Source organism: Aotus nancymaae, unplaced genomic scaffold (assembly GCF_030222135.1).
Source record: "Aotus nancymaae isolate 86718 unplaced genomic scaffold, 86718_ANA_hifiasm-v0.15.2.pri h1tg000067l, whole genome shotgun sequence".
NCBI classification, from domain to species: domain Eukaryota; kingdom Metazoa; phylum Chordata; class Mammalia; order Primates; family Aotidae; genus Aotus; species Aotus nancymaae.
The window spans coordinates 17,129,795-17,144,633 of NW_026988482.1; the positions used below are offsets into that span (position 1 = coordinate 17,129,795).

The 14,839-nt window shown below is 33.5% G+C and overlaps 1 protein-coding gene across 21 annotated transcripts in view; it reads left to right on the plus strand.

Annotated features, from left to right (window-relative positions):
* DLG1 (discs large MAGUK scaffold protein 1) overlaps positions 1-14,839 on the plus strand; it is a 262,697-nt gene that overhangs the window by 232,411 nt on the left and 15,447 nt on the right. For 6 of the 21 annotated variants that reach the window (XM_021676123.2, XM_021676119.2, XM_064366953.1 and 3 more), the window contains 5 exons: positions 1,292-1,325; positions 8,709-8,750; positions 10,881-10,931; positions 11,785-11,886; positions 12,465-12,637. In XM_021676123.2, the coding sequence (XP_021531798.1) occupies positions 1,292-1,325; positions 8,709-8,750; positions 10,881-10,931; positions 11,785-11,886; positions 12,465-12,637 (402 nt within the window). Of the gene's footprint in view, positions 1-471; positions 572-1,291; positions 1,326-8,708; positions 8,751-9,433; positions 9,470-10,880; positions 10,932-11,784; positions 11,887-12,464; positions 12,638-14,839 lie in introns of all 21 variants that reach the window. The other 15 variants (XM_021676115.2, XM_021676125.2, XM_021676120.2 and 12 more) reach the window with 6 other exon arrangements.

The window sequence follows — 14,839 nt, forward strand, 5'->3', positions numbered from 1 at the left end:
AGTTCATCATAGCCACAAAAGAGATAAAGAAATAACTGTGGTCAGGCCAAAATAAAATGAAAATTACTTCCTAATAAATAAAATGTAATTGAGCAGCTAAGTAACATTAAATAACTTTTGCTGTAGAGCACTTACTACTTGGAAATTTTTCTGGAAACACAGGGATTAATATAAACAAATGTTAGCTGGCTTGTACTGTAGTAGTAATTAATCTGATTTGCCTTTGTCAAGTAGCATTTTTATTTTTAGGTATAAATGAACCATGCTCTTTGAAATTCTTAAGTATTTTCAGTTGTAAAATGTTATAATTTATACAAAAGAAGAAATTCATTTTATATGAGATTAATAAAATTCATGTACAAACTGCACACTGTGGTCATAGGAGTCAGCTTCCACAGAGCTGCTAGGCTGGGCCTTTGTACACACAGACAGTAGACATCCCTTTGTTTTGCCCCTCCTTCTCTTCTTCAGCAGTCATTCAATGACAAGCGTAAAAAGAACCTCTTTTCCCGAAAATTCCCCTTCTACAAGAACAAGGACCAGAGTGAGCAGGAAACAAGTGATGCTGACCGTAAGTATGTGGATCCAGTGGTCAACTGAAAATAAAATGTAGAGGGACCTACTGCCCTGCAGTTGGTTGTTACCATGGAGACAGTTTCAAGAGCTGCAACAGGTTACTAATTGTCTTCAAGGGCAACTTAACGGATATAAGTTAATTTATATGCCAGTCTTTTTCTGGCACCTTAGGAATTCTTAATTCAAAGCAAACAACATTTTTAAGTTATATGTTTATAACTTGAACATATAAGTATGTATAAATAAGTGCAATTATTTGAAGGAAAGATTTTTTATGAAAAACACTTAACATTCATACATTCAAAGAATATTTTAGAGGAAGAACATAAATAACTGAGAAGCTACCTATTGATTTCTAGGTATAACATTGCTAGTTTTTGATACTGGATTGTCTAGAATCACTCCATTTTATTCTCTTTTTCATTATATGTAGACAATCTGGATTTTACTTTTAAAATAGCAAGAAATGTTCTAAAATTTTGCTTCTCTACCTGAATCAGCCTTCATGCTAGAACTTACATTCTTTTGGTAGATTATAGTTAGTAGCTAGCTCATTTCAAAGTTCTAGAAATCTGTAAAAATGCTCTGTAAGATACATGTACCTGTAATGGTCTTGGAACTGTCTCTTACTGTAGCACCAATTTTATGCATTACTGACAACTATTTTCTTTGATTATCTTTTTATTGCTTGCTCTCTGGGGACTACTCTCTACAGGAGATCCCTGACGACATGGGATCAAAAGGCCTGAGTAAGTGATCAAAATACTCCCAAGTTATTTTTTAACCTCCATCTACAGACCTACCTTATTCAGATACGTTTTGAGATTCATGGTAGTGCCTTTCTGGCATGAGGAGGTGTATGATTTAGATTGCTTTTAGAATTTTTATGTTTATCACATGTTTGTCACATGCTTGGGACTTTTATTTCTCTAATACATAACTTTTTGTTTTTATTTTTCACATGTCATTTGAAGAATTCTCTGCTCATAACTATATTTTCCTTTTTGTAATTTTTATGACAGTTACTTTTGCCTAGGAACTTTTAAAATTAAAGAATTTTAGGGTTTTTTTAATAGTACTATCTGCCCTCATTATTAGAATATAGAAATATGCTTCCTTGGAATTTTATGTTCTCTCTTTTTTTTTGTTAAAATAATTTAAAATAATTTTGGTTATGTGTTAGAAAAGCATTACTATAATATAAAAGTATAAAACACAATAGAATACTACTCAAGTAGTAGTTAGAATACTAGTCAAGTAGCAGTTTATTGAGAGGATAAATTGTATATCTCTTTTTGGGAAAGTTGTAAGTTACCACAAGAGTATAAGAACTATTTTGTTTTTCCTTTAGCTAAGATGTTGCCTTTTTTTTGGTTTTTGTTGCTGCTGTTGTTTAATTTTCTAGCTAGTTACTTAATCTTCATATAAAGCTTCAAACAGGGTCTAATATGTAGAAGACATTCAATAAACATTGGAACAAATGAATGAAGCAAGAAGCCATTTTAGCAAACAAAATTTTTAATTTGTGTGTTTTCAAATTGCTTAACTATGAAAATTTACCAAACATTACTGAGTAACTTTAGGTTACAGTGCTCATAGAAGTAATTTTTTAATCTAATATTTTCTAAATGCTTCTTTCTATTTAGATTATTAAACATTTTGAAAACTTCTTTGTAATTCATTGATCATTAAGCATATAGCCAATCTTTTAACTTTCTAAGACCTACATTAATAAACATTAAATTTTATATAAGACATTCTTCTGATTTATGCTAAGTTTATACTGGAATTTTAATCTAAGCTGTAGGTACTTTTATTTCAACCATAATTATTTAAGTTTGTATTAGATTGAAGACAGTATGTTTATGTACAACTCTTTCTGTTAGACACAATTTGTTATCTTTGCATGTACCTTTATAGGATTTAATAAGGGCCACAGATTTCCTATCACTAGTGGCACCCTTTTTTAAATCTCTTACGTTTGGGGAAAATTATCAATGAAAACCTCTAAAACTGGAAAATACTACCACAAGTTATGTATGCCATAGAATTTATTTTGAGATTGATAGCATACTTTAGAGGTGGTATGGATCAACAAATGGACCCACGGATTTTTCTTATCTGTTAAGTGAACAAAGACATAGGAAACTCATAGAAAAATGAAATGAAGAATTTGGTTCCCATATTGATGTTATAATAGATGATAATTACACCTTAACCCTATATCCCTGGTTCTAGTTGAAGATTGGGACTTTAGAAGAGAAATAATATGAAAAATGGTAACTGATTATCAGACAACATTATTCAGAAGGCTTTTATTTTCTGGAGAGTGACCCAAGATTCCTTGAATAATAGATTTCTGTGCTTCATCTCACAGCAATTAAAAGAATTTATTCGCCTGGTAACTTGGTGATCAGATCAAGATTTTATTCAGAAAATGTTAGAGAAGACAGAAAAATATTAGTAAAATTCTAAAACTGGATATGATGGAGGTTATCACATAAAATAGATGATATAAGTTGACAAGGTGCCCATGATTATGTAGTAGTAAATACTGGAAAGAACAATGTGTTCAAGGACATTACTTGTGGCCTCAGTTATTTATATTCTAAAGTTAAGAATATAGGGAATAAACTAAGCAAAATTTTGAGAGACTTTAAGAAAATAAGTGCAACTTAATACAGGTAGTCATCAGGCCTTACTGGAACAAAACTCATAAAAGAACCCCAAACGGAAGGTTAAGTTATTCTAGAGAAGCAAACCAATTGAAGAGACATAGAATAACACTGGATATCAAGGAAAAAAATGCCTATCTGCTGTAAATTCACACAACCTATATTAAAAAATGGAGTATTTAATTGAAGAGTGGACGGAGAAACAAGTGATACCATAGAATACTTTGTATAGACATGAATTCATTTGTTCTTTATTCTAAAAAGAAGAGAGTCAAGTAAATGATTGATTTGCCCTGTTGACAGTAGAGAAAACAGAGAAATTGTTTTACCAAACCTAATTTTGCTAAACAGAACTAATTGAGAGTACAATGGAAGTTTGGAAGAATGCAACTAAGTCATCATTTGTGAAAAGCTAGAAATAAAAGCCTGTGTAGCTTTTATGCTTTTAAGGAGGTAATTTTGAAGAAGCTCAAAGGACTAAAACTAGGTAAGATTCCTTTAACACAGACTAAAAGGAAACATAACTCAATAAAAGAAACTTGAGTTACTCAGAAGTGAAATGATGACATGTTTGAGACAAAGTTTGTACTTACTACATGTAGCCTTTCCATTTTTACAACTTTCCATTTTGTACAACACCTCAAAAATTTCCTCAGGCACATAGGTTTCCTGCTACATATATCTTCTTTCTTCTCATTTTAAGAACTTATGCAAAGTTGTGCAGAGCTCGCAAATGCCAAAACCAGACTTATTTTCATTTGCATTTAAGAGTAGTATCATTGCTTCAGATTGGTGATGTAGTATTAGAGGAGAGCAGAAGAGAAACATGATACACTCTATCAGGAAGAAATGTTTGAGTACAAAGATAAAGCTTGGTTAGAGAGATTTAAAATCAAACGTCATAAACAGGCTGGGTAGAGTGGCTCACACCTGTAATCCCAGTACTTTGGGGGTCTGAGGCTAGCAGATCACCTGAGGTCAGGAGTTTTAGATCAGCCTGGCCAACATGGTGAAACCCTATCTCTACTAAAAGTACAAAAATTAACCGGGTGTAGTGATGCATACCTGTAATCCCAGCTACTTGGGAGGCTGAGGCAGGAGAATGGCTTGAACATGGGAGTTGAAGGTTGCAGTGAGCCAAGATCACACAGTTGCACTCCAGCCTAGGCGACAGAGTGAGACTCTGTCTTAAAGAAAAAAAAAAAAAACTGTCATAAATAAAATAAAAATAAAATCTTGAAGAATATATTTGTACCATGTATGTCACAGGGATAATATCCTTACACTATGAATTTTTAACAGATAAGAAACAAGTTAACTCTCCATTAGAAAACTGGACAGGATGTGATAAGAGTGCTCAAAAGATAAGCAAATGAAATAAGCATATAAAAAAGTTTGATTTCCCTAGTAATGATAAACAAAATGATGTTTTACCTGTCACTTTGGCAGAATTGTTTAAAAGGAAAACCCATGATGGAGAGAGTTCTGCTAAATGCCTGCTTTTATTGTACTACAATTGGGAGTGTAAATTGGCACAGCCTTTCTGAAAAAGCACATCTTTTTACCCACTAAATCCTCTCCAAAGAATTTATCCTAAGAGTGTAATTAGAGATGGAAATAAAGCCTTATGTATCAGAATGCTTATTATAATATTATTTAGTAATAACAGCAAAAATTTAAAAATATCTTAAAACATCTTAACAGGAAATGGCTAATGAAGTATGATTTATCCATATTATGTAATATTACATAACCAATGAAATCATACTTAAAGATAATGACATAGGGAAATGCTCACTATAAATGAAAAAAGTAAAATAGGAAACTGTACATATATTGCCTCAGACTTGTAAATAAACATGTTTGGAGCTATTTTAAATAGTTTTGCTTTGAACATTCTTAAACATGTCTTTTGGTAAGCACATAATGCCTTTCTGTTGGGGAAATACCTAGGAAAGGAATTGCTGGGTTATATGGATATACATTTGTCCAGCCTTAGTAGATATTGCCAAATATTTTTCCAAAGTAGTTTTACCTATTTGCCCATTTCTAATATATATACTCCCGTTGCTACATATCGTTGTCTATGCTTGACATGTCTGTTTTGATTTTTCATTTTAGCCATTTTGGTGGATAGTAGAGATACCCTTTGTGGTTTTAATTTGCATTTCCCTGACAAGTAATTAACTTTAATACTTTTTTATATGTTTATTAATTATTTGACTATCTTCTTTGGTAAAATGCTTTGAAGAGGAACATTTTCAGTTAATAAAAGAAAAACATTTTATTTTTCTAACAACATTACAAACAACTATGATGCTATTCTAAGAACTATACTTTGAGTAGTGAAGTTTTATTGTAGCAGAGCAAAGTAAAATGATATTTGAAAGAACTTGGAGAATTTGATTGTTCTATAGCTTTTGGCAATCTTAGAGTATTTAAGGTAAGTAGGAGACATCCCAAAAAAAGATAGTGAAGAGATTTTAGTAACTTAAAGTTTTCGTTATATAAATGTCAGATATATTCAATAGTAGAAGAGTGGTAAAAATAAACCCTGTAAGTATTTGTTTATCCAGCTTTCATAATTGTCAACTGAAAATTTACCAATTCTGTTTCTTCTGTACTCCACTTACACTCCCCTCCCTTCACCCCATTGTGATAACTAATTTTTCTTTAGTTTACAAATTAGAGATTGCAGAGGGTAATACCAATCCTAATATAAACAGAACTCTTTTTTTAATGTGGCATGCTTCTGGGAATGACATTTAAGGAAATAGGGCAAAAGGTTAAAAGGTATATAAACGAAGACATCCATAATTGTTGATACTTGTGAAAAACAGTTTAAAGCAAATAAAAAATCTAAAAAATAAATAGCAAGGTAAATAATTTATCAATCTAATATAATATTATACACCCATTTTTTTATTATTGCTATAAAGCCCATGTGATGACATGGAAAGAAATATTTTAATATAAGCTTTTTTAAAACCTACCATTTTACATGTCTTTACGTATATTAGTGAATTCTGCTTGCATTTTTAAAGTCCTTGCTTTATTTAAAATGTATGTAATCAAGATTAAGGAAGTTATAGCTTGTCTTTGAAAGTTAAAATAACAGACTCATTTTTCACTAGAATACCAATTTAAGAATCCTGTTATTTAATTTGAAATCTTAAGTTCAGCCATTCTTTGTACATTTCACTAGTGCTGCTTGATTTTAGGAGACTCTGGGTGGTATGGTATAGCAGATATTTATCTTCAAACATTTTCTTTTTTGTCTTTGTTTCTTAGAGACAGGATCTCACAGTGTCATTGACACTGGAGTACAGTGATATGATCATAGCTCACTGCAGCCTGGAACCCTTGGGCTCCAGCAGTCTTCCTGCCTCAATCTCCCAAATGGCTAGAACTACAGACATGGCACCACCAGGCCCAGCTAATTTTTTTTTTTTTTTTTTTTTTCCCCCCACAAAGTGTCTCTCCATGTTGCCCAAGCTGTTCTTGAACTCCTGGTCTTAAAGTGATCCTTCTGCCTCACCTTCCCAAAGTGCTGGGATTATAGGCATGAGCCACCATGCCCAGCTTCAGACATTTTTTTTTAACCTTAAAAAAATATATTTCCAGCTGGGCGAAGTGATTCATGCCTGTAATCTCAGCACTTTGGGAGGCTGAGGTGGGTGGATCACATGAGCTCAGGAGTTCAATACCAGCCTGGCCAACATGTTAAAACCGGTCTTTACTAAAAACAGAAAAATTAGGCCAGGCACAGTGGCGCACACCTGTAATCTCAGCACTTTGAGAGGCCGAGACGGGCAGATTACCTGAGGTCGGGAGTTCGAGACCAGCCTGACCAACATGGAGAAACCCCTGTCTCTACTAAAAATACAAAAAATTAGCCGGGCATGATGGCACATGCCTGTAATCCCAGCTACTTGGGAGGCTGAGACAGGAAAATCGCTTGAACCTGGGAGGCAGAGGTTGCAGTGAGCCAAGATCGCGCCATTGCACTCCATCTGGGCAGCAAGAGCTAAACTCCGTCTTAAAAAAAAAAAAAGGAAAAATTAGCCAGGTGTGGTGGTGTGTACCTGTAGTCCCAGCTACTCAGGTGGCTGAGACACAAGAATTGAATCGCTTAAACTAGGAGGTGGAGGTTGCAGTGAGCTGAGATTGTGTGACTGCACTCCAGTCTGGGCAACAGAGAGAGACTGTCTCAAAAAAACAAAAAAGAATTCCAGCTGGGTGTGGTGGCTCATACCTGTAATCCCAGTACTTTGGGAGGCTGAGATGGGAGGATTGCTTGAGGCCAGGAGTTTGAGACCACTCTGGGAAACATAGTGAGACCTATCTTTAAAAACAAAATTTTTAGTAGGGCCTGGTAGCACATAGCTGTAGTCCCAGCCACTCTGGGCTAAGATGGGAGGATCACAGAGGCCCAGGAGAAGAGGTTGGGGCTGCAATGAGCTATATTCATACCAATGCACTCCTACCTGGGCAACAAGAGTGAAGCCCTGTCTCTTTAATTTAAAAAAAAAAAAAAAAAGTTAAAAATTTAGGTTTCCCTGTCTCATTGAACGTTTTATGTTTTAGAAATAAAAGTATTAGTCTTTTTTTAAATTCAAGGGAGATATTTATTGAGAGAATACTTGAGATTACATTTAAGTGGATGAGAAGAGTGCCTATTGTTTACTAATCAATAAAGTTGTGAAATGGGGTCACTTTTAAGGAAGGGCCAGGCAATTTTTGGCTGGGTGTATTTGTTTTCGTTGTCTTTTCTATGTTTTGCAAAACAGCCACCGTCAATTTTATCAAAGCAGAGTTTCTGAGAAATATTAGTTGATTTTAAAATGCAATACCACAATCGGTACATTCCCTTCCAGCTGACTCTTTTGAGACATCTGAACTTGACTTCTAAAATGCTTCATCTGTATGATCTCAGAAACATGGACTTTCATTTTCAGAAACAGGAGTGGAGCTGGACTGTAAATAACATCGTCTATTTATTTTTAATTACAAAGACATCCCTTCATTAAAATGAGCATATATTTCCTTAAATATAGTTTGTCCCCTTTGCCAGTTATTGCTGTTTCAAAAACTGAATTAGATAGTGCCAACAATATTTTCTCTTTGGGTTGTATATCTACATTTAGACTTAAGGATCACTTTGCCTTTGTTGTCATATTCTACTTGCTATTTATAATAGAGACTTGTTCATAAACTGTGTTGTACAAAATAAGGCACTGTCCTTAATTACAGGTATTTTCCCTTGCTAATATATGTTTATTTGAAAACTTTTCAAAGAAAAGAAAAAATGCTTTTTAAAAATTACTTTGTTATATATGGCTTATATCTCAACATTTTATGTCACCCTCTTTTATTTTGATTATTTGCTTTTATCAGTTTTTTAAATTCATGACACTGTGTTTTCTTTATTTGTCTTCCATTGTCCTGCAATATCAGAGCATGTAACTTCTAATGCCAGCGATAGTGAAAGTAGTTACCGTAAGTGTCTTAAGTTACTTGTTCTTTTATAATGTCAAGTAATAAATCCTCTGCAGGGGTGGAGGGATTCTTAGTAATATGTTCTAAAAACCTAAAGTTAATATGATTGATATTAAAATCAGGGAGAGCCAAGTAAAATTTTGTGCTTGAAAAAATCATAATATGTACAGGTTAATTTATAAAATTTTAATAAAATACTAAAAATAGTATTATTTGTGTATATAGTACATATATATGTGTGTATATGTATTTTTATAAGAAGTAAATACTTATATGGGGAAAAACTTGTATTTTGACATTTTGTTGAGTTCTGTTTTTAACATGAGTGCTAAAATAATATTTTTCAGTAATGCTAAATTATAATTAGCTTCATTTCTGTTTTCATTCTTTTTCACCAATACTGATCTGGATCAAGTAATTGTTTATCACCAGCACTTGGTGAACAGAAGAAATAAGGAAGGAAACATTTTCAATGATTGCTCAAAAACTAATGCTAATTTCTCTTTTGATGTTTTATAATGCATTCTTGGTTTTATTAACTGAACTACGCAAGCATGTGATGTTTTTAAACAGATTTGGGTATGGGAGAAGGGGAAAGTACATAATGTTATCATTTGTAGCACCTTAAAAATTAAAATTGCTTTTCTAACTTTTTTTTTTTTTACTGCTGTCTAAAATGAAAGTAATCTTGATTACAGATGAGTACGGCTGCTCAAAAGGTCCATCCTGTTAATATCAGTCCCTAATACTTTTTCATGTTGACAGTATATACTTTTAACCGTCATTCATTTGGTTGATTATTTTTCTACATAATAGTTACTTAATTTTTTTTTGGTTTGGAAATGATTTCTTGTATTTCAGCATTTTATTGCTTATAACCAGAATCCACTATAGAGTAGTTGAGTGGCTTTCTAGGCTAAAAAGAGGTAATGAAAGTATATACTGTCTGTCTCACCATTTGCATGAATTATTAAGGTGTGGAATATTCAAATTGCATGTGTTTGCTAGTATGTAAGCCATGTTTTACATCCAGTACTTTAAAAAACAGCTTATATTGGTTTTATATACTTTGATAATAAAATTAAAAACAAAGAAATACACACTTAAAGCAGAAAAGAATGTTTATGCCAATATATGGATTTAAAAGACCTGCAGCTACATACATATAATATAAAACAATTGCAAAATTCATGGTAAAATTATTATAGGATCTTGATAATTAAAGGAAAAGTCTTCAAATACATTATCCAATATTGTTTGTTTTAATTGAACCACTTGGGTTAACACAGTCTTTTCTAATTTTGGGTGTGGGGGCAAGGGGGATATGTATTAGTTAAAAACTGCTAGAGTTTTTAATTTTGTAGTTCTTTTCATTGGATTCAGATACAATTTGTAGACTCTTTCATTTAGAATATTTCCTAAGCTCTAAACCTTTAATTTAGAAGCTTTAACTTCTTGTATGCTTTTAAGTTCAAAGCAGAATAAATTTATCTCCTTTACTATCACTATGGTTTTTTTATTGGAAGGATTTAGTTTTATCTAAAGCTCTTTTTGATTCACATTAAATTTCTTCTTTTTTACAAAGTTTAATTCGTGAATTTTTTCATCAGTGAAATAGTGAAAATAGTTTTACCTTTTGTGTTTATAATTTTAAATTTAAAGATAGTTGTAATTTTTTTTAAATACACTGTTTTCAGTATTATAGTTGGTGGAAAAAGTAGCATATTTTTAATAGTAACAAATTATCTAATATGTGTGTGTATATATAGATAGAACTGCTCATTAAAGCATTAATCTTTAACAGATTTAATAATTCTTAAATTCTAAATAAAGAAGTAGTACATAGCATCACAAATGAAGATTTTAGATTTGATGATTATTTATAAAATAAGTTATTGATTTAAAAGCTCATTTATATTTTGTTTTACATTTAGCAAACTCACTTTTATGACTTTATAATTTGCCACTTTTATTTATTTTTTTTTACTAAATCTTGCCATAAAGTACCTCTTTCCATATCTTTGCCATTTTCTTAGGAAAGTTCTAGTAATGTATATGTTGTTTTTGAAGAATTAGATTAGCATCAGTTATCTTTATGTATTTTTCATCTGTGCCTTCACTTTCTAATAGGTGGTCAAGAAGAATACGTCTTATCTTATGAACCAGTGAATCAGCAAGAAGGTTTGTGAAGCCTATTGATGTTTTATAATCTAGAAGAATATATTTTTAATTTAGGGGAAAAAAGTCTAATACCCCCCAAAAATGTTGTATGTAGAAATTTACTACATGTATTTTATGAAACATAGTTTATTCCATAGTATATTAGAATCTAGTCACTTCACACTGACTTTTATATTTGTGTTTTATTTCCTAAGCAACTTTTTTCAAGTGTTCTTGTTATCATCGCTATCTTCCAAATAACCCTTTTTTGAAAATCTTGGGAGCATCTTTGACCCTTCTCTGTTCCTCATGCTAAAGCTAATCAGGTTCCAGGCACTATTGTACTTCTTTCTTATATATGACCTTCTCTTCGTCCCTTCTACCACAATGTTAGTTCTCAGTCTCACCACCCATCTCCATTCTTCCAGCACGATCTTATACAATCTAGAGTTTACACTTCTTTAGATCATCTTTCTACAACACTACTGTGATTATATCACTTCCTACATCTAATTTCTCTTCTGCCCTTCTTTGCTCTGCTTCCTTACAATTTGTACTTCAAAACCATCTGTAAAACACTGTATGTTATTCTGTCATTTGCAACGTAAATAAACATAATCTGCTAAAATACCAAATTTAACTTGGTTGAATTATCAAGTGTATGACTTCTAGCAGGAGACTCAGTAAACTTTAAGATCTTACTCAAGATTATAAAACAGCAAATTAGGCATCTTTGGTTGATGGAGGAGGAAGATAGAGAAGGAAGAAAAAAATTCTTTGTAACAGTTACAGATATTTTTGTTCTCTGGTGAAATAAAATATATTGATATTTGTTGAATGTTTATTCCTTTTAACATGCAGTTTATCTTTTTAGTTAATTATACTCGACCAGTGATCATATTGGGACCTATGAAAGACAGGATAAATGATGACTTGATCTCAGAATTTCCTGATAAATTTGGATCTTGTGTTCCTCGTGAGTAACCGAAACAAAAACATTTAATTGTTATTCTTAACATTTCCTGTCACTGTGTGTGGGAAAAATAAATATAACCTTTTTTTTTTTTTTTTTTTTTTGAGATGGAGTTTCGCTCTTGTTACCCAGGCTGGCGTGCAATGGCATGATCTCGGCTCACCGCAACCAACGCCTCCTGGGTTCAGGCAATTCTCCTGCCTCAGCCTCCTGAGTAGCTGAGATTACAGGCACGTGCCACCATGCCCAGTTAATTTTTTGTATTTTTAGTAGAGACAGGGTTTCACCATGTTGACCAGGATGGTGTCGATCTCTTGACCTCGTGATCCACCCGCCTCGGCCTCCCAAAGTGCTGGGATTACAGGCGTGAGCCACCGCACCTGGCCCAATATAACCTTTTTTTAATGGTTCGTACTTATTTTATCAGTTACTCTTCCATCCTCCATATTATTGTCCTTTCTCAGATTTAAATTAATTTGATCTGTCGAACTTTACAAAACAATGATGTAAGTGGAAAATGGATTTATTGTGGGTTTTTTTTTTTAATATTAAACACTTCCCGAAGTTTTTTTCTGTTAAAGATACAACTAGACCAAAACGAGATTATGAGGTAGATGGAAGAGATTATCATTTTGTGACTTCAAGAGAGCAGATGGAAAAAGATATCCAAGAACATAAATTCATTGAAGCTGGTCAGTATAACAATCATCTATATGGAACAAGTGTTCAGTCTGTGCGAGAAGTAGCAGAAAAGGTAAGCATCAAACTAACCCCAGAATATAGCTTCTAATCAGATAGGCCTTTGACAGTATGAAAGAGTGGTAGGATAGATACAGCACTGATCAGTTTTATTAATGTAATGAATTTGCTTGTCTAAATATTTAATTTTACATGGCCTAGGAAAATGCATAGAAGATAAAATAGGTAGACAAGGAAAGTGTGAGGAGAAGTTATCATTGTAAGATCATTTGCTAGAGATAGACCAATAAAGGAAGACAGGAAGGAAGAAAAAAAGGAAAGAGAGAGAGAGAAAGAGGGAGGGGGAGAGAGAGAAGAAAGAAAGAGGGAGGGAGGGAAGGAGGAAGGGAGAGAAAGGAAAGAAAGAATCTGACCTCTTAATTTTTTTTAAACTGACCGGGCATGGTAGCTCATGCCTATAATCCCACCACTTTGGGAGGCCGAAGCAGATGGATCACCTGAGGTCAGGAGTTCAACACCAGCCTGACCAACATGGTAAAACCCTGTCTCTACTAAAAATATAAAAATTAGCCAAGCGTGGTGGCTCATGCCTATAGTCCCAGCTACTCGAGAGGCTGAGGCAGGAGAACTGCTTGAACCCAGGAGGTGGAGGTTGCAGTGAGCAGAGATCGCACCAGAATACTCTAGACTGGGTGACAGAGCAAGACTGTCTCAAAAAAAAATTTTTTTAACTTATTTTATGGCCAAAGAACTTTTCCAAAAACTACCAGAAAATACCATTAACAATGTCAAAAGACAACTGACAGAGAAAAAAATTGCAAGAAAGGGGCTGATAGTCCCACTATGTAAAGGACTCATAAAAACAGGGAATAGAGGCCAGAAACCCAAGAGAAAAAAATGGACAAAAGATGAGAATACATGGTTCACACAAAAATACGATATAAAAATGGCCTCTATACAGAGGAAATGATGTCCAGCCATAGTCATTATTAAAGAAATATAAATTAGCCGGGCGTGGTGACTCACACGGTTAATCCCAGCACTTTGGGAGACCAGGGCGGGTAGATCACCTGAGGGTCAGGAGTTCAAGACCAGCCTGGCCAACATGGTGAAACCCCATCTCTACTAAACATATAAAAATCAGCCAGATGTGGTGGTACACACCTGTAATTCCAGCTATTTGGGAGGCTGAGGCAGGAGAATTGCTTGAACCCGGGAGGCAGAGGTTGCAGTGAGCCAAGACTGCACCACTGCACTCCAGCCTGGGCAACAGAGAAAGACTCCATCTCAAAAAAAAAAAAAAAAAAAAGGTAAATTAAAATTACTCTAAATTCCATTTCTCCCCTATCCTACTGGGGGAGAAATGTGAAGACATTTTCTTGGTGAGGCTGAGAGGAAACAGACAGTCGTGCATTACTGGTGGAGATGCAAACTGGTGCTGCCTTTTGGAAGGGTATTTGGCGATATCCAGCAGCTATCCTTCAACCCAGCATTCCACTTCTAGGAATTTATTCCAAAGATACCCCCAACAGTATGAAAATACATGGGCAAAAGGGCATTCATTGTAGCATTGTTTATAATTGTGAAATACTGAAAACCATCTAAATGCCCAGATAAAAGAGTGATTGAACAATTAATTTTACATTCACAAAATGAAGTTCTCTAAAACAGTTAATAAAGAAGGTATCTGAACTGATACACATCATGCAAAAGAGTATCTATGGTATAAAATAAGAGAAAATGAGAAAATATATATCTCTACTCAGTTGTGTGAAAATAAACACAGGAAAGGTAAATCAGAACTTGATGAGATTGGTTACCTACAGAGGGAGGGAAGTAGAAAGGATGGGGAATTTGGAATGGATTGGAAAGGATGAGGTACGACATTTCTCTGAGCATACATATTTGTATTATTTTAATTTTTAGAAAGTATGTTAATATTTTACATATTTTTAAAACTCAAAAATAAAGAAAGATAGGGGAAAGCAAAATGATACACAAATAGAAATACACAAATAGAAACTAAATAAACTTGACTATATTTCAGATGAATAACTTAACTACATTGAGGAGGAGAGAATTCTTAATCCCAGAGATTCTTTAACACAACTGAAAACAGAAAGATCTGTAAACAAAATCAAACTCTAATTAGTAGGTCTGTTGTGTGCAGTGTATGGGCTTGTAGTTATGAAACTAATATATATTCTAGGGTTGATCAAGTAAACTAATATAATGACAGTAGAGAAAGTGAGGCTTA